Source organism: Cebidichthys violaceus, unplaced genomic scaffold, assembly GCF_023349555.1.
Source record: "Cebidichthys violaceus isolate CVI_PGR_0920_01 unplaced genomic scaffold, fCebVio1.0.p SCAF_9, whole genome shotgun sequence".
Taxonomy (NCBI): domain Eukaryota; kingdom Metazoa; phylum Chordata; class Actinopteri; order Perciformes; family Stichaeidae; genus Cebidichthys; species Cebidichthys violaceus.
This window is the reverse complement of record NW_027176975.1, coordinates 12415311-12443165: the sequence shown is the minus strand read 5'-3', so window position 1 is coordinate 12443165 and position 27855 is coordinate 12415311. Positions and strand designations below refer to the sequence as shown.

The 27855-nt window shown below is 42.6% G+C and overlaps 1 protein-coding gene across 1 annotated transcript; it reads left to right on the top strand.

The window, feature by feature from the left end:
* Nucleotides 1-569: 569 nt before the first annotated feature.
* si:ch73-138n13.1 (calponin homology domain-containing protein DDB_G0272472) lies at nucleotides 570-27318 on the top strand. Its single transcript, XM_068703815.1, has 13 exons — nucleotides 570-767; nucleotides 2484-2577; nucleotides 3814-5120; nucleotides 5922-6012; nucleotides 6840-9566; nucleotides 11225-11350; nucleotides 21739-21854; nucleotides 24167-24326; nucleotides 24537-24699; nucleotides 24926-25059; nucleotides 25203-25345; nucleotides 25450-25537; nucleotides 25646-27318. The coding sequence occupies exons 3-12, from the start codon at nucleotides 3829-3831 to the stop codon at nucleotides 25523-25525; spliced, it is 5028 nt and encodes a 1675-aa protein (XP_068559916.1). The 5' UTR covers nucleotides 570-767; nucleotides 2484-2577; nucleotides 3814-3828; the 3' UTR covers nucleotides 25526-25537; nucleotides 25646-27318.
* The last annotated feature ends 537 nt before the right edge of the window (nucleotides 27319-27855 follow it).

The window sequence follows — 27855 nt, the reverse complement described above, 5'->3', positions numbered from 1 at the left end:
AGCTATGCATAAGAATATTAAAATACATGAATGATGTGGGTTTCCTTGTTCATATGACAACAGGTCTCTTTATTCAGGCATTAGCCAATGTTTTATTGTGTCCAACTTTTTGAAACTGTCAGTCAGTCCCTATAGGTTTATTAATTAGTTTTAGTTGTGTGTGTTTTTTTTAAAAATATATATTGATTATTTATATATAGCTGAGATGGGATAGCTCTCGCCCAATCACATTATCAAGCAAAAAAAGAGTCAAGTTATTCACATTCAGCTCGACATCAGCCCGGAAGTCAGGGGGATTTGCCCGTAAAATACATGAGTTGCACCGAGGGTTCATTATAAGACCTGTATATTAAATTAAACTCCTTCGATGTATGGACAGATAGACACACTCTAATGTCCATGTCCTTAAACCCAACTACTTATTTGGCTCCAATATTAGTTCCGTTTATGTTTGTGCAACGCTTTATTTTGAAAGTACTAACCGGAACACGCATGTGGTGCTGGTTTTCTTAACACTGGTTTAGAGGCTAACCAGTCGGTCAGCTTGTTCAGCGCTGTCTAGTCGAGCCTGTCAACAACACTGCAACCTGAGACGGGATAGCCAGCCAGTGGGCTAGCTAAGTAAACCAGCTAAGTTAGCTACTCTGCTAGCACCTGTATCAACCAACTACTACGACTCCTAATTTTCCATCCTAAATTTGAAAGATGTATTATGTTTGAAGTTGTTTCGACAAGAAAGAAGCAGCAGCACTGACTTTCCCATTTTGGTAAGTTGTCTCCAGTTCGGATCAAACAGACAGGTTCAGTCAGTGTGTTTCCATTTTGCGAGTCCAGCTTCTTGAGTTGTTAGCTAACCGTTGCTAGCCAGCAAGCTGTTTGGTGCGTTTTATCTGTCCTCTTATTTTGAAGTCTGGAATTATTAGACGAGTTTGAACCCTTGCGTGCATTTTTGTAACTCAGTATTTGTGCTTTTAAAAGCACTCCTGTTCTGAGCAGGTTAACTCCGTCTTTTTTTTTAATTGGACCTGGGTACTATCTGCGAGACGAGGTAATTTAAGTGTAGGGGAGCGGTCTGCACAGGAGGAAGGAAACTAACACTTGTTGCAAATTACAGACTGAGACAGACAGGTTTTAATGGACATATGCTGTATTATAAAATAATCAAATGAATGCAGCTAGTTTAATTAGTAAAAGTTGAATCACTACAAATTATGTCTTAATTGATTATCTTGGCACGTTTACATTGATGCTTTTTTTGTGCTTGCTCTTATTGAAGGCAAGGATGCCTAAAAACCATACCTTGATCTTCTGGATCACTTCCTTATTGATACGTATTACAAGCTATTTTAACTCTGCATCAAGTCTTCTTGCCGACAGCAGACAATTGAGGTTATGAGACATATTTGTGAATTGTAATTTAAAGCTTTGCTGTACACTATGTGAGAACTCACTCGAGAGATCCTGTACTTCTTCTTTTAGTTGCTGATAGGTAAGTTAGCATGAAACAGTCTATTGTCTGTGCTAGATTTCCTCTGTGGAACTGGCTGAACCAGGTTACTGACTAGATATCTTGCTAGTAACACTCTCTGTGTGTGCTTCCTGCAAGAAATCAATGAAATGTTTTTAAATTTTGCTGCAGCCACTTCCTAAAGTTACCTGCTAAATGTTTTACGTATTCAGCACAAGTATATGCATCTTGCTAAAAATAATACAGTTATTGAACATGTCGTTTGTGGCTTTCAGTATTACGTCCTATATAAGATACTTGTATGTCTAAGGCTATATAAGGCAGACACTTTCCTAATCCCTGCTGTGCTGCTCGACCCACCATCACAGGGAATGTTTAGCATTCCATTTTAGCGAAGGCGTTTCCTGTCAACATCTAAAGTTCAAGTTTTCAATTTCTGCTAGGCGAGTTGAAGTCAGTGTGTTTTATCAGTATCATTCTTTTTCCTTTTCCTTCCATTTCCTCCTTTAGATACAGTGCATCTTAACATGTTATCAGCACCTAAGTAGTTAAAACTTAACAGTTGATGTACATAACTGTTGTACAAACTGCAGATGTAAACCCATAGCTCACACTGAAAAGGGCAGTAAACCGTACTGTTAACATTATTTATAGTTCCAACATATAGATATTGAATTTACATGTATATTAGTGAGGAGTATGTGAGTGATTGCAGGTGAGCAGTGATAGAGGAAATAATAAAAATGTAAACATAGAGCAGCATTGAGTAATGTCTGTTCATATGTCATCAGCTCAAATATAAAGGCCTGACTATGTTGACTCAAGTCTCTGTCAGTGTAAACATTATCATCTATTTGCTTCTGTATGGGGGCGTGAGAACACCACAGTGAAGAAGTGTTTGGAATGGACAGCCCCGTAGCGGCTCTGCTGTGATTTTTTGTTTTCCACAGTCTCAATCACAGCAGTCCTGACTAGAGAAAGTGTGCTCTATTGACACAGAGTGTGTTCCTCTTAGGTTTCTTCATATTCTTCCTCCTGTGTGATATGACATCGCTGTTTGGTTACAACAAAGGCCAGAGCTCTACAGCAGACGGTTGACATCTGGTCAGGTAAGATATTCTGGGATTTATCTCACAGCAGTTGTTTCCAGCATTTCATTTTTCCTGTTGCTGGTCTGTATAGCGAAGTATCTCAACACAGCAACATGTGGAAAGCATTATCGGATGTGAAGAGGGAGTCTCTTAAAGGGCTAACACAGAAGTGCTTGAGTTGAAATGTTTTCACTATAGAAATTACTGATAAAACTCATTATCATTATAGTGTGTCAAAAGAATGGAGTCAGATGATCTCCAGTTATCTCATATATTATCACTATGTCTTCTTTTAGAAGAGTCCATTCAAGATAAACACGTGAACGTTTATTAGGGGAGGAGCTGAATCTTAAATGGAAATCTGGTGTGAGTTTGCAGTGGAATTCACAGTCTAAGCCTGATTTGCCTGTGTGACAACATGAAAATGAAAACAATGTTGTTGTAAAGTTGTCTAGCTCCTCCCCTGTCTCAGGATCCACCTTTTAAAGGTGCACTGATCACTACTGCGCCAGTAATTCAGCTTAGCAATGCACGCAAGTCAATCAGAGGCAATACATTTACTGATCCCAGGCTACATGCCAAACAAATGTGTAGAGTATATAAATGTCTGCTGTGAAGTCTTATTTATAGGAAATTATAGAATATCAATTAATTAATGAATCACAATTGTGAATAGAGAGACTTCCAGTGAGCATGGCATCAATCTCTTGTGTCAACGGTGTAAGTGTAACTTATTTCATCCTAAATTACCCAAAAATGTACAGTTTTGATTGTTAACTTTAATTTTATTTATTTATTTTTTTTTTTTCACAGCAGACATTTGGACTTAAAAAGCAGTAACTGAGTGTCTCAGTAAGCCAAATCAGTGCAACAGTGAACCAGCAGGCACAATACCAGAACCCTGAAACGGAAGCAGCTAAATGGATTGTAGCCATCATTGATCGTTACTTACGCCTGTGCTTTTCCTAATGTGACCTGTCAAGATGATTTATTAAACAGGTCTATCAATGTGACAAACAGCTGTCAACATGTGTGCTTTAATCAGCTACAGTGACCTATGACCTTTCTCACTGTGCTGTAGTGTGAGGCACTCCCAAGACAAAGTCCATAGTAGTGGCTAGATAGAGTGAGTGCTATGAAGCTAATAATGAGTTGGATTTAGCATGATCTAGTGCTGTGGTATTACATCAATGTAGAAATTACCATAGATAGTTGTTGTTTTTTTTAATTACTTTGATATTTTTCTTTTTAAAGGTGCTGTTCAAGAGGATGGCTGCTCAGGTAGAGGTTCAGACTGGGGAGGTAGGGAGGCCAGTGAGTGGAGGACGACTTCACCTGAGTCCTTTGACTGACTCCAGCAATAAGAGCCTCATCGAGATCCCCTCCATCAACCAGTCCCTTATTATCACCCCAGAACCTAACAAACCTGTCCCAGGCCCCAAGCCACGGCTCACTCCCAAACCTTTTGCTGTGGAGAGGAACCCCACTATCAAGCCTATACTTGCTCCTAAGCCCCAAACCAAGCCCCGGCCAGAGTCCACTCGTCTTGTTGGATACAAACCAGAGCCTCCATGCAGTCCAAAACCTCAGCAACCAGTTACCACTGGCAAACCCAGGCCAGTGTCAACCAACCCCAACCGACCTGCCTCTACCTCCTTTAGAACAACTAATAAGTTGAACACTGGACTAACAACCAAGCCGATAGTCCAGCCCTTTAAACCGGCCCCTCCTCTTGATCTGGGAGACCCCAGCAAACCCATTCTTCCTTTAACAGCAGAGAGGCAGAGACCTAGTTCATCAAGCTTGGTCTATTCCAAGAGCCTTAAACAACTTCCAGCAGCAGAGTGGTCTGGAATCACTAAAAATCAAGACGAGAAGGACCAGATGACATCCAGCAAAGCTTGGTCCTCCATGACCAGAGCCAAGTCCATGGGTTTTCTCGCTCAGGTAGGGCAGGAGGAAGAAGAAAAGGAAAAAGAAAACCCTGAGGCAGCAGTGCAACTGCGGCCAAAGCCCAGAGGATCCAGGACCAGGCCTGTGTCAGCCATTTTCCTTGACAGTCCGACCAAGATGGAGACACCAGCTCCTGCCCTTCGCTGGGCGAGACGACCACTGTCAGCCGATCTCACGGCCAAGTTTGAGTCTATCGGTCTTTCTCTGCACCGCAAAACTCCCAAGGAAAATACTAAGGAAAACACTCCAGAGGAGAAGGGCCCAGCACAGAAGAGAGAGCAGGAGAAAACACCTAAGAGTACCACACCACAAAGTACTGATGTTGTAAGTGACAGAAAGACTCTGAAAGAGACTGAAGAGGATAAGCACGCAGTTAGCATCAAGTCACGAATCAGTCTCCTCCTTGATTCATCCTCCTCTCCTGGGACGGGTGTCACAGGCCAAGGGGCGGATCTTCACTCTCCAGTGCAGCCGGTCCCTGAATCCGAACCACCGGTTGGTGTCAAAAAGCTCATCAAGCAGCTGACAGAGGACCCATCACCAACTCAGAGCCCTGTTATGAAACCAGCACCGAAGCCCCGCCCCCTGCCTCTCGACCTGACTAAAAGGTAAGAGCTGTTCTTAATAGGCTTGTTTGAGGTGAGCCAGTCCTGTGCAGAATCGATCACCGCCGATCGCTCCACAATGCATGCTGGTTAGATTTGTGTCCGACTTGCTCTGACATCATGCACACGTGGGCAATGAGAACCTCGCGAGATCAAGTCGGCCGCAGTTGCTCTCCACTGACTGCAAGACCCAATGCATGATGGGAAAAGCCTGGCTGTCTCCTGATCAAACATCTGATTGGCTCTTAGTTTTGACAACAATCACCACGTTTTGTAGAAAATCCTATTTTTATGAGAATACTTAACTCTAGATTGTTGGCTTTTAGTCTCATGTTGTGCAACAAAGGTTTAATCTAAAAAAATATTTTGTGTGATTGTTAATAATAAAGCTTATTTATACAACACGTATCAAAACAAGCATCAAAGTGTTACACAGGCAAACATAAAAAGAACAAAAGATTGAACACAATGCAGATACATGCATTTGCACAGAAATATATATTTACAAATCCGAACGAGGTCTGTAAACTACAAGTAGCCTACAAATGGTATCTAACAGGATGTTACTGTTTCTGTGACTTACTGTATATTCTTTGAAGGCTGTTGGAAGCTGTCCGACTTTAGCAGTACTTTGTAAACGCCCCCTGCTGCTGCTGCCTGATCTCGTCCATTTTCCAGGCAAAGCGCAGCTCATCTCAAACGAGCCTAATGTCCTAATGCCTCAGCTTGCTTTTGTGCCATGTGTGTGTCCACGAGTTCCATTGTCATGCATGGCTTTTGTCTTGTGTGATGTATGTTCATCAGGTTTTCATCCGAGAGGTCGCCAGACCTTGGCAGCGTTTTCTTCAGTGAGGCGACAGACCACGATGAGATCAGCAAAGATCCTCAGAGGAGGGTAAGAAAGGGACTCGGCTTCATAGGAACTGGATTCTGTTGGGCTCAGTCTATGTTTAACAGGCACATGAGAAGGAGAAACAGTGTTACAGCTTTGTGCCGGGGAGAGTTTTCACATTGTATTCTCTAAACAGAGTTGCATTTTAGTGGGTTTCTTCTTGTGTCTTGCCAAAATAAAAACCTTGGCAAATAGCAGAGAGAGAAAAATACGAAACAAAAATGGCACATGAGCATAATACAGGCCTGAGTTGTAGATTAAACAAGATGGAAGTTGACAAGAGTTATACTGTGTGCCTTTGTACTTACTATTATAAGTTTATGCCTGAATTGGTAAACCATGGGGAAATAAAACTTTAACAAAACTAGTGTTTCCATTTGCTGTGGACACCCGAGAGTGTTTAAAAAAAAAAAAAGAAATGTCCCTAGAGGAAATTGGACGTTGCAGCAAAATGACTTGTCACTACCATAGCTGGACAAAGCTGTGAAACCTAATACAGGTGGCACAATAATCATCCTCGATGGCTGCCGGTTATGAAACACACAGAGAGGAGATCACTGGGAAAAGGTCAACACAGAAAGGCTTTGATTGCCTCCTCTGCACCACACCCACTGTTATGAGGCCGACGTAGAACAATGGGGATACCATTACTACGCTGACAGTTGTTCACTCAATGCCTTTAAATCCTTTGAGGGCTGTATTTTCTACTGTTATGTTGTCAAGTCACATTTGTTTTTAAAGCTTTTATTTCTGTCAGATAATTCCACATTGGTTGGTTGTTATGACTGTTATCACTTAACAATTCTCAGCATATCTCTGAATTTCCTTAGATTGAAGAGTCAGCCATCACTCCCAGTGACCAGAGGACATTTGTGGATCTAAAAGACTCCCAGGAGCAGCTCCAAAAGACCTTCACGCCTGAAGGGCCTGAGGCTGGACAAGCATTTGGCGCCACTCCCGAGGAAAGTGATCCCAGGAGTGACGTACAGACGGTGAAAGCATCCTTGTTTGAAAATGTTGTGGAGAGGCACAGTGTGCTGATGATGGACGACGGCAAGCCTGTAAACAAGGCCAATGATTCGCTCAACAGCCCGTCATTTAAGAGGGGAAATGGTGAGGATGAGGGAACTCTTTTCACTGCCACCTACAAAGAGCCTGCATCTCCATCAAGTCCTCTGAGGGTGTCGCATGCCTTTGACACTGTGCAGGCTGTGGAGAAAAGCAGGGCAGTGAGTGAGAACATTCCATCAGCACAGTGGGAGGATAAGGCCATGACGCTACGCTCCAGGCGCTCAGAAGGGAGCAGGCCAGTGGCAGAGAGGACCAGATCAGCACAAGGTGAGCCAGCAGAACAGCAGCCTCGCTTTCTGAGAGTGGGCGCTTTGCATAAGTGGACCCCTACAGGTCTTGAGACAAGTGGGGAGAAAGGGATGCCAAAGGAATCACAAAGGGAAGGACAAGGGGCTTTGGATCAAGACGGGGACCGGCAGCGTGAAGCTGAACAGGAGGAAGTGGCTGCAGCTCCAAAACGTTTGAAAATGCTGCAGTCGGAAGAGCAGCCGAGACCCAGGGCAACCTACTTTGCTCTTACTGGACAAATACAGGAGCCAGTTTCTCCTGTCGATGCAGGAGCAAGCGTAAGGGACGTGACTGTGCCCTTTGACGATTTCTCTGTGAGGTCTGCACCAGGCAGCTCTCAAGGGAAGCTTCTTCCAATGACTAGGAATCCTTCATTAGAGGAAGCTTTTGGGAAAAACTCTCACGATCAAGTTGAGGAGTTGATGAGGGGCCACATTTCACAAAGAGCGAGAAGATCAACTTTGGATGGACAGGCTGAGGAAATGATGGACATTGAAAAGAAAAGAGAGTTACAAAACGAGACAGAAAGACACATGGCAAAAATGAAAGAGCTTGAGAGGGAAAAACAGAGACAGCTGGAAATGGAGAAAGAAGCCCATTTAGAATTTGCACGAATGAAGGAGAGAGAGATGCAAAGAGAATTTGAAAGGCAAAGACAGAAAGCCTTTGAGAAGGAGAAACAGGAGTTTGAGGAGAAACAGCGTGCACTGGAAAGGCAAAAACAGTTCGAGCTTGAAAAGAGACAGAAACTGCAAGAAGTGGAGAGAGCAAGACTAAGAGAACTTGAAAAAGAGAGGCAACTACAACTTGAGACAGAAAAACGACAAAAATTGGAGAGACAGAGAAAGATTGAAAGAGCGAGAGTGCGAGAGCAGGAAAGGGAGACACAGCGGGAAGAGGAGAGGCAAAGACAAAGGGAGGAAGAGAGGCAGAGAGAGTTGGACAAGGAAAGACAGCTGCTGGAAATCCAAAAGGAGAAACAGAAAATGGAAGAGCTGAAGAAAATTAAAGAGCTGGAAAAACTTCAACTCTTAGAGTTTGAAAAACAGAAGCAGAAGGAAAAGGAGACGCAGCAGCTGATGGAGCTCGAGAAGCAGAGACTCAGAGAGAAGATGGAGAGAGAGGAGGCCGAGAAAATAAGACAGATGGCATTAGAACAGGAAATGTTGAGAATGAAAGAGATTGGTAAAGAAAGGGAAAGACAAAGGGAGATGGAAAAGGAGCTGCAGAAAGAGATGGAGAGAGACAAGCAGAGAGAGCTGGAGAGACAGAGACAGAGAGATTTAGAAAGGGAGAGACAGAGACAACTAGATCTTGAGAGACAGGAATTAGAAAACCAGAGGCTGAGACAAAGAGAACTGGAGAAGGAAAGGCAGAGGAAGGAGGCGTTAGAGAGAATGAAAGAGATGGAGAGAAGACAGCTCTTGGAGTTGGAAAAGCAAAAGCAGGCAGAGAGGGACAAACAGCAACTTCTGGAGCTGGAGAAACGCAGACGGAGGGAGAGTGTGGAAAGGGAGGAGGCAGAGAAAATGAGGCAGATAGCCAAGCAACAAGAAGCAGAGAGGCAGCGACTAAAAGAGAGGCAGAAGAAAGAGGAACAGGAGACGGCGAGGTTGGAGTCCTCACCTCTCAGGCCTCGCGTGGTGGATCTGGACTCTGTGCTCCGAAATGACTCGTTTTCCAGGGCTACTTCTCAGCGCAGTGACCCGGCAACACGATGGAAGGAGCCGTCCGCAAGAGTAGAAGCGTCTTACAAACCTGCCATCCTTGACATAGACTCCTTCACATCTCATCTTCATCCCTCCCCCAGTAAAGACTTGTTTCCTGTTTCTGGAATTCAGGGTGTAGACGCTGCATTTGGACCTAGATCACACCTGCATACACCCGATGTAGATGTTAGCTGGAGGTTGCCACAACAGACTTCAGGTATCACAAGCCCAGTATGGACCACGTCTCTTCAGGACCCGTGGGAGCTGCGGCCCGTCGACATGCCTGTGGACAAACTTATGGCTGAACCCAGGAAACATACCAACAAACTCGGCCCAGAACAACTCCTGCTCAGGCAGGAGGAACGGCTCCTCGCTCCACAGAGGCCATCCGGCAGCGCTCCTGAGGAGCAGATATGGCTCCCCAGAGAGCAACAGCCTCAAGACGGCAGGGGAGAGGTCCATAGCCAGAGGAGATCACAGGGCTCTCAGGTGAGTCAGATATATCCTTGAAATACTAATTCATACAGGCAGCAAACCAGCAAAAAAAAGTGTCTGAAAATGTAGTATTCTTTCTAATAGTCAGCAGGGGGCGACTCCTCTGGTTGCAAAACAAAGTCAGATTGTATAGAAGTCTATGAGGAATTGACCCTACTTCTCACTTGATTTATTGCCTCGGTAAACATTGTAGATGTTTTTATTGTCTCATTCACTTTTTTCAAGTCTTTTTTAATGCAGCTTGGTGTTCATTCTGTAAGTTATGGTCCCATTTAGAGTAAAAATTGACGACAAAGCAGGGTATGCTTTAGGGCGGGGTTACCTTGTGATTGACAGGCTGCTACCGCGGCGTTGTTCGTGGAGTTGTCCGTGTTTTCGTCTTAGAACTTAAACTCTTTTCACTTCATGGAAATTAATTGTGACATTTTGATTGTCTAAAAATGCTCCACCCTCTCGTGTCACTTTTGGTTGCAACAAACCAAGATGGCAACGGCCAAAATGCCGAACTGGAGGCTATAAAATCGGTAGTCTAATCCTAATCATTTTGTAGATGTCTGAGATAAAACCGTATGGGACCAAGTGCACACAGTCATAGCTCTTTTTACACACATGTGCAGTCATTCAAGTATAAAACTGCCAAAATGTGGCAAAGGGCTCTCTTTGTATATGTCTGACCTGCTCACTGACTATACCCCATCAGACACCTCAGGTCTTCAGACAGTGGCTTTCTGGTTGTACCCAGAATAAGATCTAAAGCTGGTAAAGGTACCTTAAGTTACTGTGGCCCTCTGGAATGTGTGCATGTGTGTAGGTGGTGTGTGTCGGTATGTTATTTAATTTATTTAATTTATTGTTACACTACTGTGTTGCATATGCGTGGTGTTTATTTGAATGCAATTCATTAATTTTTATATCTCTTTATTGTTTTCTTTTAAATGTGAAGCACATTGAGTTTATCTGTAGTGAAATGTGCTCATTGAATACGTTGAAATCCCAGAAAGCAGAACAGTTTAAGAGAGAAACTAGTCAGTCAATCTCTACAAATATATATTTAGTTTACAAATGACTGAAACAATTCTCAGATCCAAATATACTGGTCTTACTAAGCTGTGTCACCAGTGAGCAACATATAGTTGGACAAAAAGGGCTGTAGTTCCAGCATTTCCATTTATTTCTTCTTCCTATCATTGAACTAATACTATCTTCTGCCTTTACATGTCTGCTGGATACCAAATATTATATAATATACATATATATAAGATAACATTTTTAAAATGTAACAACTTTCACATGTGCACTGCATATTGCATGGTATTTTTTCTCCAAACATGTTGAAAGTAATAACATTTTTGGAAAGCAAAACCCATTAATATATATGCTGATTCTGTGTTGGTGAAGTCATACGTCTGCACCTTGGGAGACTGTGCTGTTTATGTGTGTCTGCCTGAGCGGTGGAAGAGTGACCATATGCATGCTCTCCCTCTCCCAGTTGTCCAAGATTGTTTTGATACAGCTGTGCGTAATAAATATTCCACAAGTTAAGAATATCTCCCAGAGATTCCCAATACACTGCAGCATCCATAAATGTGTACAAGGTGATATGATATGAAGTTGTGTGTGTGTGTGTGTGTGTGTGTGTGTGTGTGTGTTAGGAGTTGAACAGGATGCGGTCTCGTAGTGTTTCCCGGCGATCAGTTCCTTCAAGCAGCGTTTTGGAGAGAAGCCTTTCCAGGATCAGGAGTCGCAGCGCCCACCGAGAGCAGGACGGCAACAGCTGGGTGAGTCAGGCCGCTGCTCGGCCTCCGCAACAGATGTAACGGAATGAGACGAGGAACTGCCTCCTGAGTCTTTGCTTCATTTTAATGGTTGGCTGTGAGCCGTTTATTATAATCACTGTTTTCATTTTGGAATGTTTTGTCACAAAGCTTTGTGGAAACAGGGAGGGAAATCTGTGTGCACTTGTGTTTGTACTGTGAGTGTGAGCAATATTTTGTTTGTCTTTGAGAGGGTGTGTGTGTGTGTGTGTGTGTGTGTGTGTGTGTGTGTGTGTGTGTGTGTGTGTGTGTGTGTGTGTGTGTGTGTGTGTGTGTGTGTGTGCGTCTGTGTGTTACAGACGTAGGTAGAGGAATGCAGTTAGTTGACTGACCGGTGACAGCTGAATGCTGTTGTGCTTAGGTGGTAAAGAGTCTGTGACTAACGTTGATGGCATGGCCTACGAGACTCTCCTTCACCCATCACATGAAAGTGGTGGACAAAAATCCTCTCGGGCCTGTAATTCAGGATTGGATTAGTCAAGTTGTTAATGAGTACATATTCTCAGTGCTCATTTATTAGAAGCCTGCCAGCATGGCTCAGGGACAGCTGGGAAGTGAAATGGCCTGTAATGATCATGTGTCTTACAGCCAAACAGATAGTTCATATTTGTGTGACACCTATTATTTCTAACTTTTAATCTTGTTGTTCGCATCTGATTTTCCACATATTTTGAAATGGATATCCTTTTGTCTGCACATTTGCAACTACACACTTTACATACACAGATATATCATCTGTATTCAAGCATGTACAGTGTTTATTGATATGCAGGGTTGGGCTCAGGTGGCCCTTTGTCATGGAGACTGTAATTGTCGGCCCAGGAGTACACTTTATTGTGTCTCATAATTGTACACTGCATGATACAGAGCTTACTACCACCATCTAGTGGTTGTGCTTTACTTAATTATCACCCTTCCTGACGTCAGCAGTTACCCACTGCTGTTGTCAGTGTTTTTTGGTTTGAAATAAGCTGAACGACAGTCATCTGGTGTGCTTTAAAAGGCAGCGGCAGGCAAATGAATACACACTGTTTCAAAGAGACATGTTTCTATAATGATATTATCCAATAAGATAAAATATATTACAGTGCTGCATTACACTACCACCTCCTCACACTTAAAATGTGGGATTTAGTAGCCATGGTCTAGTTTGCAATGCCAATAACTCAGTTTGCACACTGCACACATTTACACATATGCGAGTACATTTAACAGTGTGTGACTTTGCTTATTTCCAATACAGGCATTTGTTATTCAAATAGCTGCCTCGTGTCACGGCTGAATTTCACCATGACTTTGTGTGTAGTGTAAAACATGTTTTACACTATTTTATAAAAAGAAATATCACACATTTTTATAATGATTATCACTGTTTTTGTTATTATTACTTTAATATCTGAATCCCAAAATTTAAACCAAATAGCTACCTAACGAGTGAAGGTCCAAATAGTCTAATATTGGAGTCCAGCAGTACTGCATAGTAGAAAAATAAACACCTCTGAGCAAAAGCCCAGAAAATATGCTAGAGAAATCAGTTAGAGAATTTGGCTTCAGGATTTACAGAACTTACAGATAATGTCGGTCCAATACTGACTCAAATTGCTGGATCGAGTATTGGTGACAATAAGCCAATCTGGTATTGGGTGCCATTAGTTGAATAAATAGCAATTCAGTACATTTATGTGTCTATTTGTTACATTTAATTTTAAAGCAATGTTTCAGGCAAGTCTGATGTTGCCTTACACAGAGAAGAATGATCTCAGTTTCTTCCACACAGTGAGCCATACAGCTTATTAATTAAATGCTGGTATAAAATCGGTACTCTGTATTGGCCAATACCCAAATCCCAGGTGCCTGTGTCGGGACTGAAAAAGTTGGATCGGTGCATCCTGAGCCAAAATAAATCAGTGTTGGCAGATTTCCCTACCGTGTATTTACTGGTGGAAGAGTCATCACAGATGAGATAATAGTTGTGCGGTGACATCATTGGTTTAAGTTCGGAGGGTCTGGGGCTGCAGAGCATGGCAGAACAGAGATGGGCACCGGGCTGAGAGCTGTGTTGTACATGTGGTCATGCTGCCTGACTCCACACTGCCTCTGGGTAAGTGACCGCACAACTCTCTTATTACAGACATATACATATGTCCTCTTATATAATACTAAATGGCAGGTAGTTATCATATATACAGCATGCTGTGTGTACTTAAGCCGCATCCTATTTCATCTCCTTTGTGTGGTAGCTGCTTGGGTTTCTAGTCGGGGCTGCGCACAGATTGATGATGTCAGCGGAAGAGGGGAAGTGATGAGAAGCCATGACTCACTTCATGGAGGTGACGTTTATGGCAACAGTAGATTTTTGATAAAGAGGCACATAATGATTATTATTTTCTTAATCGATTTTTAGCAATTGTTTGTTCATTATTTGTTCATAAAATGATGGAAAATGTACAATTCAACATCCACAATTTCCTAGTTCTTCTTTCTTCAACCACGGATTTTTTTTTAAATGAGAAAAGCAGCATATTTTGTAATTTGAGAAGCTGGAACCAGCAATTGTTTCACTTTCTTCCTAAAGAAATCCTAAATCAAAATAGTAAATACATTTTTCCGCAATCATTTTGAGCATTATTTCCATTATCACATTGAGAAGATGGAATATGAGTAAATTGTTAATATATTTTTGGTACCACTCGCTACAGGAAAGTAATGATGTTGCTGTAACTAATACTGCTGTAACCTCCAGATGCTTCATACGAGTAATTTAGTTTCATCAGGCTGTGTCACCTCGTCCTTTAATAGTACCCAAGAAGAGGCAGCCATTCCCAGGCTGAGGAGTTGGTGAGAGAGGTCAGTTTGTGTGCTGTTGGAAACTGAGAACCTCACAGCTGACTTGCCTTTTAGCACAGCACTTCAAAGGAAAGTTAATCAGATTACCTGTAGGGGGCATATGTGGACAGGGATTCAGCTTGAATGATCTGTCCCAGTCTGCTCTGAGGTTAACCCTCTGAAGTGGAGTCGCCCGCTGTGGCTTTATTCAGGTTACCAGTTCACTGGCACCGCATAACAGAGATTAAGTTGGAAGTGTTTTCTAGTCTGACTCTAAGCGAGATTTAAACAAACATTCACTTGACTATTGTGATTCTTGCTTTTGTCTACACTGTGCAGACAAAACTGGTTGATGAATGCACAAAATCACTTCCCTGGTAGAGCCACACCTGTTGTTTCTCTGTTATCTCTCATGCATGCCCAATCTATCTATTAATAGTTGTCTCTTTTCAGGCACTTGTGCTCATTCCTGTCTGATTGTATCACACTTTGTAATCCCCACGTTCTCTGTCGCTTCCTCTTTCTGTTTGGAACAGAGATGTTGTGTTATAGCATCTCTTATCTTTCTCTATTTGTTTCCATTGCCTCTCTATTGTGGCTCTGACACTTCACTGTCTTGCCCCGCAACTGAATCAGGCTGGAGCGATAGAGCACCGCATAACATATATCACCCTCCTCTCTCCCTCCCGCTCTGTATCAGGGACCTCCCATTCTCTCTCTCTCGCGCGCTCTCTCTCCCTGACTCCGCTCCACACTCCCTCTCTCCACCCAGTTTCTCCTTGACGGTGAGTCCTATAGCGCTGACAACAGAGAGCAGCACTGCTGACGCATTTTCTCCTACCTGCCCGTACCTGCAGAGAAAGGCGAGGAGAGAAACATTTCCTCTCTGTACCTCGTTTCTCCTCTAGATTTGACTTCCCCACCACAGTGCTCTCTGCTGTTTTCCTGCGTGGATTGCCCTCTGCTTTTTCCTTATGGAATACGAATGACTACAGCAGCTTTCCTTTTACCACCAGCTGTCCTGCACCATTTCCCCTCGCAGCTTTCGCCGGAGGCTTGCACAGCGTCTGGCACCGTGAAGATGTAGTCTTGTTGGATGGATGGATTTGTTTCAACTTTTAACCTGGGCCTTGTTTTGGAGTTGACGCATCATCGACAGCTCTGGGAGCGCTGTCGGTTCGGCTGTAATTGAGGCTGGGATTAATACAGAGAATCTCACATCTGGAGAATTGGCAGAGGTGTCACAGAGCATTGTTAAAGAAACTTAATTCTTATACTAAGTATTAGTATAAGCACAGTGGACCTGAATGTTGGTCCAACTGTACTGTTGGTAGATAGTGCAGCAGTTTTTTGGGGTCTCTCATAGAGTAGTGCCCTGCATAACTAATAGTAAGTGCTGGCCTAACCTTTACATGCCCACTTGGTTGTTTTGCCATCACACATCATAGCTAGCATATCTTGTGTGCATCGAAATAGGCATTAGAAAGCTTCACTGTTCAGTTCAGGCCGAAAGGCTGGAGACTTGACCGTGATGAGTTGAAACGGAGTCCCAACGGCTCCATTTGGACTGCACTGCAGAAAGTGAAACTGAGGAGACGCTCGGTCCTGTAACGGTCAGGGACTGACTGTTGTTATTCTTGCTGCAGTGCTGTAAGTAGCAGATGCCATCAACATCACCACATTGGACTGGCTGAGCTGTGTTGTTGTTCTCTCGTCAACTTCCTCGCTGCTGCAGTATTGACCCCGCAGGACACACCAGTGAATACCTACGACACTGTCCCTGGACATACCTAGACGCTAATGATTCTCTGTTGCTGCGATAATAACAACAAGAGTCACAGTTCACAAACTCCATTCTGACACACCAAGTCTTGACAGCAGTGGGTTGTGATGGAGTATCTGGGAGACAAGCTGTCAGTGGCCCACTCTCAGATGTCAGGATGGGTGGGAAACGTCCGTCGCTCCCTTCACGGGGCACTAGGCTTTTTGTCCAGAGAGGACGGGGCCGGAGACTTCAAGAGAACCAACTCCCTGCGCTCCCTGGCCTCTCGCAGCAGGGAGTCCATCCGCAGGTTCTCGCTACGCAGCCAGCAACGTCTGTCGTTACGCAGGCGCACTGCACCCAACACCCCCACTTCTGTAAGACAACACACACATTTAAAGCGTACACACACACACACACACACACACACACACACACACACACACACCAGGGAAGCACCAGTACACACACACACACAGTTCACCTCTGATGCCAACACCAAACTATAGTCACAAGTGCCAGGCACAAATACGATTCAGACTTGAACTGACCCGTAGAGAGTCGGTCAGCTATGTCCCCAGCAGTATTACTTTAACATCTGTTGAAGTTAAATAAAGCACAAGTGGAATTCAAGTCATTTTTGCAGCAATGTCCGTGCAGTTCTGTAATGTTACTGTGGTAACAGCTGCTCCTTCGTCAACTATTTGGTCTCCAGCCAAACATGTCAAGAACTCATCAATCTGCCTCTCTGGTCTCCTCTATGTTCTTCTATGCTTTCAGCACTTCTCAGTCTTACATTGTCCTTGGTGCAATGTAAACCTTTCTTTCTCTCGCTTTCTCTTTGTTTATCAAAGCTGTGGTTATACTGGTTCCTCAGGCCATCATGTCACAAGGGGACACAAATGTGATTCCGTGGCTTCCTATCACTTGTCTCCACCCTGATATCCAACCTGGTCTGTGCTCTATATAAAGGACAGATTTAGAAATCCATGTAGGGATATTATGGATACATTACAGAGAAGTTGTTCCTATCTTTAGGTTACGCCTGTTTGCTGAACTACCGTCCAACACCTCATGAGTCACAACTCTTAAAGATAAGGGGGGTTTTCATGACGCCGGTGTGGCCATCGGTTGTGTTGGCATATCCAATTAGATTTGAAACGCCATCAACTGTGGTTGTGGTCTCTGGGAGAAACATGCCTCCCCACTGAGCCAGTGTTAAGTGGATGAATGACAGTAAGAGGTCAGTGATGGCTGAATGGTAATGGACACATAGCCAGGAAACAAACAAGAGGAGGCGAGGGATGTGGGAATGAGACAACACTTTTTTTTTTTTTTCCTGATTACAAAATTGTTAAAGCAGGTCTGTATGTCTAGAGATGCAGACTATGTCAAACATGTTTATTTATAGTATAGATGCTATGCTAGTGACAACTGCAACATAACACAGAGAACAATAGCTCTGATATGTCATAACAGTCATGTATTTGGTTACTTTGAATAGCTTTGGTTACCATCATAGCAGATGATGGAATCTTAAGGTTTGTATGACCAACGAAAGGGATTAAAGGTTTTATTGGTGTACTTTTTGCATGAATCTGTTCCATGCAGTAACAGCATGTGCAGAAAGCAAGTTATGTGAAATGTTGTTATCCCACCATGAGAACTATGAATTACATAAACAACATAAACTACATTAACATGCTCAGACAGGTAAAGAAATATCGGGACTAAAAATGAATAAATGCAAATGATTTTGGGATTTGGATGTTCAAAGAACACTGTCAAGCCCAACCAATCGGAGCTATTTGTTTTGGGGGGGACCAGTGTGACCTGATGACTGGACAAACCCGTCTGCTGTGAGAAGTATGTTAGCATTACTAAAGTATAAGATAGATTTCATAACTAAAATGTCTGGGTAACTGTGTAATTGCTTTTATGACTTTTATTATAACTATGTAGACGTGTAACTGCAGTGTATTTCTGCTTTGTATCTTCAAATCATCTTTGGGGTCAGGTATTACCTGTAACGGCACTTCCAACAAGTTGGAGATGCATCGATCTGGACAGTTAAGAGACACAAATGCAACTCAAAGAATTGTCATATTGGCAAAAAAACAGGAGAAAACATCACCAGGCTGAAAGAAATGAGAATAATCCTTTAAGTCAGATCCAGTGCCCTCTGAGTAGAGTTGTTAAGCCAAGTCAGGTTTTTACATTCTTTCCCTCTGTTCTTACTAGACGCTTTGTACAGCATTGAGCCCTGTGTCTGTATGAACCACTTATGTAATGAAAGAATAACACAGTACTGTTGGGTTTGCTGAGCAGAGTTCGTCTCAATGTAAGCCCTCTGACATGCGGCTAGAATGCCCATTTGTTGACATGAGATCGGTGCTTGTGGGAGCGGTTGTTTTGAATATCTGTAGGATATTGATATTGATTACTGCTGTGTACATTAGTGCACGCAGAGCATATTTTCCCACTCCACCCTACCCAGAGTGATGAGAGCAGATGAGTGGAGAATGGGGAGCGGTGGCGTACTGCCAGTATAATGTTACGATTGAATGTATTTTCATGTCTGTTAATGATCTCACAGTACTTGAGATGGTCATGACAAATCCCATTTACAATAATTCGGAGAAGTGCTCACCTTAATAGAGATCTCTATGGTTTGAAAGATCTGATGTGAAGATAGCACTTGCACACACTGACACTGCAGACTGCTGCACGGATTGGGAATCCGAATTGAACACATATTGTTCAACAGCGCTGTTAACAGGGTTATAAGTTTGTGTTTTGGATGCTTTGTTCATGTAAACGCGTATATATCTGCCCACTGTGTTCTGTGCTCTGGTTTTAAAACATGTGTTAGCCCTTCCCTTTTCAAGGAACACTTTCCATTTAACTGTTGAGGTTGAAGCAATCCATAGACCGCAGTTTCTCCATCCTGTGAGTGTATCGTCGGGTTGTGTGTGGCAGTCTGCGATCAGTGTGTTCTCAAGCAGTAGTTTCCAAGGCTTCCATCAAGCCCCTTCCTCCTCAGATTGTCAGTGAGCCCTATTTAGTGATCAGCCCTTTCTCTCCTTCATCCTTCCATTCATCCGCTCTTTGTTATGTCAGTTCCCTCGACACACCCTTCCTGTCTCGGGGAAGCTGGCAATTGCTAATGTTATTAAGGGAAAAGCCTTCCCCCCTGACAGATATAAATCATTGCTATTGGACCTGTTGGTTCAGTAGGCCTCCCTTCCAAAACCAACCACATTGTCCTTGTTTGTGGCTGATAGCAGAGCTTACACCTGTGCGTCTCCATTCAGCAGAGCACTCGAATAATCTCAGTGCTTAAAAGTTTGTTGTTGTTGCTTGGCCAATAAACCTGTCTAACTTGGCTCTGTCTGTAGATTAATGCAGGCTGCATTAAAAAGAGAAAGTAGAAAGAGTCCAATTGAGGCACAGTACTGAGGCTGTTAAAGGCCCCAATTTTACTGAATAATAAATGGTATGAGATTATGAAAGAGCCTCTAAAAGGCTTTACGACTGCTTTGAGCGGCCGTTTCTTTAAGCTGCTGTGTATTGGGGCCTCTCTTCAACATGTTCCAGCAAAGGCAATGTTTGTCCTCTGTGCTGCTCAGGTGAGGGTGTGTTGTGGGTGTGTTTTAGGTTGAGCAACATACACGCACACATAAGATAGGAATCTTTTTTTTGCTAGCGTTTTACGAGACCTGGTTTTAAGATTTTTTGGGGAGGCATTTTTACAACAGTGTACAGTGGCAGGTAGAAGAGAGAGTAATTACATCGTGCCAAGTGTATGTTGAAACTTCCATACCTCTGCACACCTGTTAAATTTCTGCATTAAATGTGCATGATAGCATGACTTCTGAAAAATCCCCAAATTGTCTGTTGCAGCCCTTTCGAATTTGACTGTCAGAAAAGTGTTTTCAGACACTTTTTAGGAGCCAGATTCTTTAACTGAAACAATAATTTAAACCTGCGTCCCCCACACCTTTCCAATCGACTGGGATGCTTTCAACTAGACGAGTTGCGAGATGCCGTTATTTATGATAACCGTGATATTTGAAAATTTTTTATTTGAAATAATATATTGATATGTTGAAATACACTTGTGATATTATTGTATAAATAATAATCTAGTGCCTCTTAAATAATTTCCTTTTTTTTTCATTCTTGCTTTGTCTGCCTCCCCCAATTAATTTTTTTTTTTCAAAATTTCATATCCTGACAACTTATTCAATTTCTTGAATTCAATTTCAAAATCCCCCCCCCCCCCCACACACACACACACACACACATGTGGCTGCTTGGAACAGCTATAAACATATCGTTCTTTTCAAGGATACCCTGCTTTCAGACAATCCAATAAGCATACTGTGACCTTCTAAGCTTTTAAATTAGCCTTTACACATAATACATCAACTTTTACTTCTGGGCAAAAATCCATTGTATGTACATTGCATTGATTCTTTTTATTATTAGATCAGCACCCATGTAATAGATGTGATTGATCTGTAGCTTCTGTTCTGATACTATGCTCACTAATGTTTCTATAGTTCATACTTACTATCGTACATCTTTCTCTCTAACTTATTCTTTGAGGAAGACATACTCATCTAGCTAAATATGCATTTGATTGACCCCAAGATCACTAGATAAGTGGAGTACATGGTTAATATGTCTGCATGTCTGATTTGGACCGGAGGTATTGTTCATTGTCAGTGGAAGAAGGACTCTAAAGTGTGTGTATTTAAGGGTAAGTGGCGTGACTCTGTGATGTCAACGAGAAAAGTGCAGAGTGCAGTAAATCCTTGAGAAGAGGATAAAGTTGAGAACAAGTGCTTTCTCTGCTGCAGGGAGCAATGATGAATGTCATTCTCACTGTTCTGCTTTCTTTCGTCCTGTCAGGAAGGGCTCAGCTGATGAATGACATCCGGCACTGCTGTTCTTCTCTCACTCTTTTCAGCTATCTTGTGTTCCCTCAATCCAAATGTATCACAGTCACACTCTTCTTTCTTATCCATTGTCTCGCTTGCACTCCTTTTTTGAAGTACTCTTGTTGTGTTGCAGCACTCAGATCCACAAAGAAAACAAGGCTAGCATTCATGAAGCTCTAAGAATGAGAACTCCGATCCTCTGCCACTGCTCACATAAACGTCACTAGTGAACGGCTCTCACAGTCTAGGCACCGGGGCAGTCACAGCGCCAGGTGTATCACATTTCTCTGTCCACCCCTCAGGCAACATCTGAGGACAGAAGGGTTTTCTATTGTTTTTCCCTATATAGGCCATGGTTATCAGTTGATGAGCAGGCGTGCCTCTGTGAGCCCTGGGTGCTTTTGAGACAGTATGTCCTCTGTACCAGCCTCATTAAAAGAGGCACGGTTCAGTGGACGGCAAACACACACTCGATCACCCACCCATCTCCTTTTTTTTGTCCTCACTCTGGTCCTGACTCCATTAACTCATCCTTTCACCTTTTCATTACTGTACCGCTGCTCAAGCTCGACAGGATGCAGCTCTGTGAGCAACACTGCTCTTCAGTAGATGACATCGATTACCCATCTACTGTTTGAGCTTGACTCAGCAATACAAAGCTAAATGCTCTATGCACAAATATTTACCAAACTTTAACTGAAGTTCAGATGTCTAGTGTCAAGTGAGAGCTGCTGCAGTGTTGGTGTCACTCCAACTGGCCTGTTCCAGTTTGATTCCTCCTCATTTATTCATAATTGCTCCCTCTCTCTTGCCTTCAGGTGCAGCAGAAGCAAAGTGACAGTGGTGAAGAGGAGGGGAGGGACTCGGGAACACCAGTCCGTGACACTGACAGTCAGTATGGGACCTGGGAGGCAGGACTGCGCACTGATGACAGGTAAACATACTGTAGTTGTGATGTTGGATGTCATGTGTGTTTATTTGTGTTCAGGGTTAAGGTTACGGTTCCAAGAAAGTGTGTTATAACTGGATTCAGATGGACTTAATTGAAACCTGACTGTAGGCTTGCGCCACAAAGTTTACACCAAAGTCGATCATTAGCTTATGTTTGCTTAAAAAGGCAGAATCAATCAAATGTTTAACACCACTGGAATCATCCTTGACATTAGTTTTTCTAGTGAATTGTGAAAAGTTTGTGCCTTCCTCTGAAATTAAGTATCAATACATTTCTATACACATGATATAATTGATCAACTTAACTGCTGAAATTTCTGAGGCTGTCTTTCATTACAAGATGTTTATAAATAGTTTGCTTCTCCAAAAACAGTATGTAGTAGTTGTGTGAATCTTCTCTGGCCTCACGAATAGATGACGATTCACTCATCAACAAAAACAAAACATAAATCCTTCTGCTGCGCATTACAAGTGTACTGTAATCTACAAAAATAAGCTGTTCACTTAGCAGCTCTAAGACAGGTCACCTACTGGATGCCTATCATACTGCATGAATTGGCCAAGCAGCCAGCAGACTTTTCCTTAAGTCCACACTACACGACTTTCAAAGTCGTCAGATATCTGTACTGTACACAACTTCCTGTCTTCTAGTCGGGAGTTTTGAAGTTGTTGTGGTTTTCATACTACGTGACTGACTGGGAATCCTACAGTCCTACGGTCTACAAACTATGTTTTGCCACAAAAATGCACTCGCACACACTAGCGTATTCATGCTTGTTGATTTTGTTGTTGTTGTTGGCACACATGTTCACATAATAGCCTGTTTCCACACCTCCTTACTATTTTCCCTATGTAGATCCGTCACTGTGTTATGTTTATCCATGCAAACATCCAACATCCTAGGTGCAACAACAACAATTTTGGTCTGTGTTGCAAATGCTACAGGCGAGGCAACCCATCCACCAGGTTTCCCCCTCAACCCTTACGCTCTCATTGGTTGTGGCTCCCTGACAGACTCCTAAAGTTGTGGAGCGGGTAATTACTCTCAGCTCTTTTGCTGTTGGTCCAAGTCACTGCTTCTCCCCACACCATGGTTGAATTTCAGCCTGCGTGCATTTTTCCAGGCAAACTTTTTTTTTTTTTTTAACCGAGCAGCTAATATCGTTAGCCAGAGCAACAAGTTAGTAGACTGCGTAGTGTTCAAAGCTGTACATCAGTAAACAGTAAATCAAAGTAAATTGCATTGAAGTCTCCCACTGAGCTGAAGTGACGCCAAACTCCAGATTATGCTCTTTTACTGCATCCATGCAGAATTATCCACTTCTGCATCTCGATACATCTTAGAATAGAAACATTTCCACACTTCTACTATGTAGCTGTAAAGTACTCCATGTTCTATATGAACAACTTAAAGGAACAGTGTGTAACATTTAGGGGGATTAATAATATAATATTCATAACTATGTTTTGATCAGAATTGTAATGTTAGCTTGGAAAACAACATTTATATCTACTTAGGGAGCGTGTCGTCTTCCACGACCTTAATTGAAACCTGACAATCATTAGAAAATCACCAGAGATGAGATTTAAGACTCTGACCATCTCCCTTTGTTGAGGATGCTCTAATGAAAAATAGGAAACTGTGTGCAATGTTTTTTTTTTAATTATTTAATAACTAAAAATGATTGACTTGAACAGACTTAATCCAAACATTAGTTAATCCTGCTAACCAGCATTGTTTGCCTGCGTAGCCACAGCCTGATAATGGTGAGACCTCTATGCCACAGAAAGCCATCGTTGTATAAATCAACTCTATCAGGATAAATCAATTAACTGTTTGTTGGTTTTTGTATCTTTGGGGGAATTGTTGGTAAGGAAAGTTCAAATAACTCCAGCGCTACCCTGTAACACAGACAGATTTCTCTTCTGTAACAAAAGTTACATCGCAATCTGTCACTGACCTCCTGTGGTCAGAAAATAATATCACAACATTTACCAAAACCAATATGAATGGATAGTTATTCAATGCCATTATGTAAAAAGAAAAGGTAAAATAGTTGTCTATTACATATATATTTTTATAAAAATCTCTTTTGTTTTGGTGTGCAGTTTGTTTTTAGGTGTGTCAGCTAAGTCATAACTTCCTAAAGTCAAGTCAACAAAAGAAAAGTTATGACTCAGACTCGGTTTGATTGTAACTGCGGTAATAGCAACCGTGTGGTTGCTGTTACCGCAGTTACAATCACCTTTTCAAAGGTGTTTCTTAACTTTTCTTTTCTTTTCTAACTATTTCAGCCTCACTCCTGCCACTCCCAGCTCAGAAAGCAATCTCAGCCCTTCACCAAGGAAGCCCACCTCCCCACGCACGCCTGGTGATCAGGCCTCACAGTTTGATAGCGACACTCTGGACAGCCTGCTTCCCTCCTCCTCATCTGAGCCACTATCCTTCCCTGATGTGAGTGTTATCTGAGTTCACCACAGACCACTTCTTTTGAACAGTGGCTCATGTCGGATGCTGTTTTTAATGTGTTGTTACCGTTTGTGTCAGCAAAAACTGGGAAATAATACTTTTCATGTTTTAGCAACGCATGTGTGTCGTGAATGCATTGACACTGCACTATTTGTATACAAGCTGATGTTATTTCTCTTTTGTCTGGGTGTCCAGGCACCGACCGTTCTCTTAGACACCAGCGCTCTTCGCTCCAGAGCACAGCTGGGGAAGAAACGAGCGCCGCGGACACGACCCTCCAGGGCTGCTCGTCAGACGGCTGCGCTGTCAGAGGGAGAGGAAGGAACCACTGAGGACTGGCTTTACACTGACTCCACAGGTTAGCACCAACGACGAGCCTAACTGTTGATACGGATCTATTCCATCAGATGAGCTCCTTCTTCAGAATATGAGATATGTGAAAATGATGCACTCAGAAGTTTTATTTGTGTTGTCCAGAAGCACTTTTTAATGTTTTACTGCACCCCATCCCATAGGCTGCCTCTTTTTAACTAACTATTCAGTATGTTTGCATATTACAATACTACGTGTTCTCCCTATGTCAGAGGCAAAGGTTGAGAGTAAGGACGATGACTCGTCCTCTGAGGAGCCGGCCAAAGAAGCAGACGCCAGCCCGGCTGTTTCCTCTCAGCCACAGAGGGTTGCCCTGTTCCCTGGGATGGACCCTTCAGCTTTAAAGGTGATTCTCACTTGTGTTTTGTCAGATGTATTCACCATATATTGCTTTGCCCTCCCTGCTCATGTTTTGTATACTTGCAGTGATATCTTTTTTTATTTAGAATTTTTGAAATGTTCCTAAATGTTTCCCGTTCCTGTTATCAGGCCCAGCTGAAGAAGAGGGGCGACTCTGACAATCAAATCAATGGAGCTACTCCCTCTCCTTCGCAGCTTTCTCGCTCTCCCAAGTCCCCCTTTCTTCCCAGGGCAGCGCGTGTACTGCCCCCTCCTGGTGGGAAAGAGAATGGGTAAGCCCTGAAAGTTGCAGAGAATGTGTTTTCTTTTGGAGACAAAAACTTGTTTAGCTGTTAGCCCCTGAATTAACTATGCTGTCTGTCTTGTATTCATGTAGTGAGGAGGACTCACCCCAGTGGTTGAAAGAGCTGAAGTCCAAGAAGCGCTTAAGTCAGTATGATAATGAGAGCTAAGTAAATAATGAGGTGAGATAGTTTTTGAATGTCCTCTACATCTTTCCCTGTGCGTATTAAACATAAAAAAAAATGTATTTCCATTTTTGACACCAGTTTTCCTCTCACACTCCCCTCTAGGTTGCCTTAACAGATGAATCTATATGAAACTGAAGCCTTAACGTTCGACCTAGAGAGTAGGAGAGGTGAATCTACAGCTGCTGATGTGTTTTTTTTCTATTTGTTTTTTTGTTCTCTTTCCGTCTGGGTTGATAAATGTGCATGGTGCCTTTTTTATGGAGCGTCTCTGTCTTGTGGGTAAAAAAAGGAAAAAAACAAGCAAGGAGGGGGAAAAAAAACATCAGGCTACTCTGCTTTATCCATTTCATGCTTGAACCTGTCGAAGCACTTCTGCACTTGGAGGCACTTCACACGAACACTTTAATAGGGACCAGAAGTTGAGGAGGGGGGGAGAGAAAAGACGAATATTGGCGAATATTTCCTGTCAAGCCGCATTTCAGGAAATGGTTAACTTGTGGGACCATGACGCCTCTTTAACCTGGACGTGCTTCATCACCTGCTGGAGGACAATCCAGCCGATCCTTTCCAAGATGTTTGTATTTAGTCTCCTTACTCGACTAATATGTACAAGCTGGCTGTGTCTGCGTTGGACATTTGTGTGTTGTCAGTGGAGGTTGATGATGGTAGTCACACAAGCATTGCCATAGGACAACATTTCAAACACTAATGAACATAGAGAACAAATCACTGCTGACTCGATTGCCGGAGAGAGTGTATTATCATGTCAGTAACTGTAATCAGGAGATGTTATATTTGTATTATTATTGATTTAACAGAGACAGAGCTAGTTTTTACAAAAGTTAAGATGCATCACTACAATAGACTTTGTTACACTCCACAATCCTAACCTTGTCACAGTTGCTACATACTGTATATATGTTGTTGTATCTAAGAAGAGGGACGGGGGACTTTTTGGCCAAGTGACTTTGCATCTGTCAATCATGCCTACTCCTTATCTGCACAAATACACTCTTCAATCTTTTTTTTATATATATATATATATATATATATATATATAAACAACACTAATCATCCTGTGTTCCCTCCTTTAACAGCTTAAGTGAATGTAGCTGTAAGCATTCATCATAAGCCATACTTTCAACTTGTGGCCCTCACACACACACACACACACACACACACACACACACACACACACACTCCTCAATCATGTTTTTGAAATATATATATTTTTTCCAATGAATGTGCAATTTACCACAATTTTGTCCCCATTAATGAATGTGCATGCACAATCTTTGCTGTCAAACCTGACATCGCTCAAACTGACTGGCTCAGAGTGTCGGGGTGGTTTGTTCACTGCATCGTTTAAATGACTACCTTCTATGATACTCCCAAAAACATTTGTTCCTGCTTTTCATCTTAACCATAATCTTTCTCCTCATGTTTGTCCATCTACCCACTCACACTGCGGTTCTATAAAGCACTTTGTCCCTTGATGCACTACAGCACTGACCTCTGCCCCCTCTTGTTGGCCATGTCTTGTCTCCTGTTTTGTCGGAGTGCTTGTGCAATGCAAGTATCAAGTCTTCGAAGTGATTGTCCCCGGTTTCTATGTACATGGCGTTTTACTTTGTCATATGAATTTTGAGGGTTTATTTTTTCATGTCCCTGTTTTTTTTTTTTTTTTATTTGAAAGTAAAGATGTATATTACACTGTGTTGTACTGGCCAGTGTCCTAAAGTGAATACATTCTTAATAAAATGTACTTGACTTGAGCTACAGGTCTCTGTCTAGTGTTTCCCTAAATAAGTTTAACTCTGTGGATGTTATTAAAAGTGTTGTGGGCGCTCCTTAATCAAGCTTTGAGTTGATTGAACTTACATCTTTTAAAGTCTTATTTAGTAAAGCAAGGTCTATGAATATAATCATCAAGTTTGATAGGATTCTTTGATGCAACTGCTGCAGATTTGCTTCAAAGTCAAACCTGTGAAGGGAAGTATCTGATCCTGCTGATAATACAAACCCAAATTTGCAGGGAAAAGTGTTAGGTTTGGTGTGGCTGAGACCCAGTGTAGTCCCGGAGTGTGTGTTTGTGCTGAGCGGAGCGGTTTGCTGAATCCTCTTGGCTCTCTCTCCCGATGCCCGCACACAGTGCTCACTGGCAGCCAGGCGGACAGGGAGGGCAGCGTGTGCCAACACAGCTGCCTATTGAGAGGCAGCGTTACGGACACAATGTGAGCGACAGACTTGCTGTATCAACAGCTCCCCCTTTTCTGCTGTTGTGGCCAGAAATAAACCATAAATACCCCCCC

What these genes read in the sequence shown, in the direction of transcription:
- si:ch73-138n13.1 (XM_068703815.1), top strand. Translation starts at nt 3,829, where the DNA reads ATGGCTGCTCAGGTAGAGGTTCAGACTGGGGAGGTAGGGAGGCCAGTG. An exon ending in GGACTGCGCACTGATGACAG is followed by an intron (nt 21,855 to 24,166) that starts GTAAACATACTG and finishes TAACTATTTCAG; the next exon opens with CCTCACTCCTGCCACTCCCA. An exon ending in GCTTTACACTGACTCCACAG is followed by an intron (nt 24,700 to 24,925) that starts GTTAGCACCAAC and finishes TCCCTATGTCAG; the next exon opens with AGGCAAAGGTTGAGAGTAAG.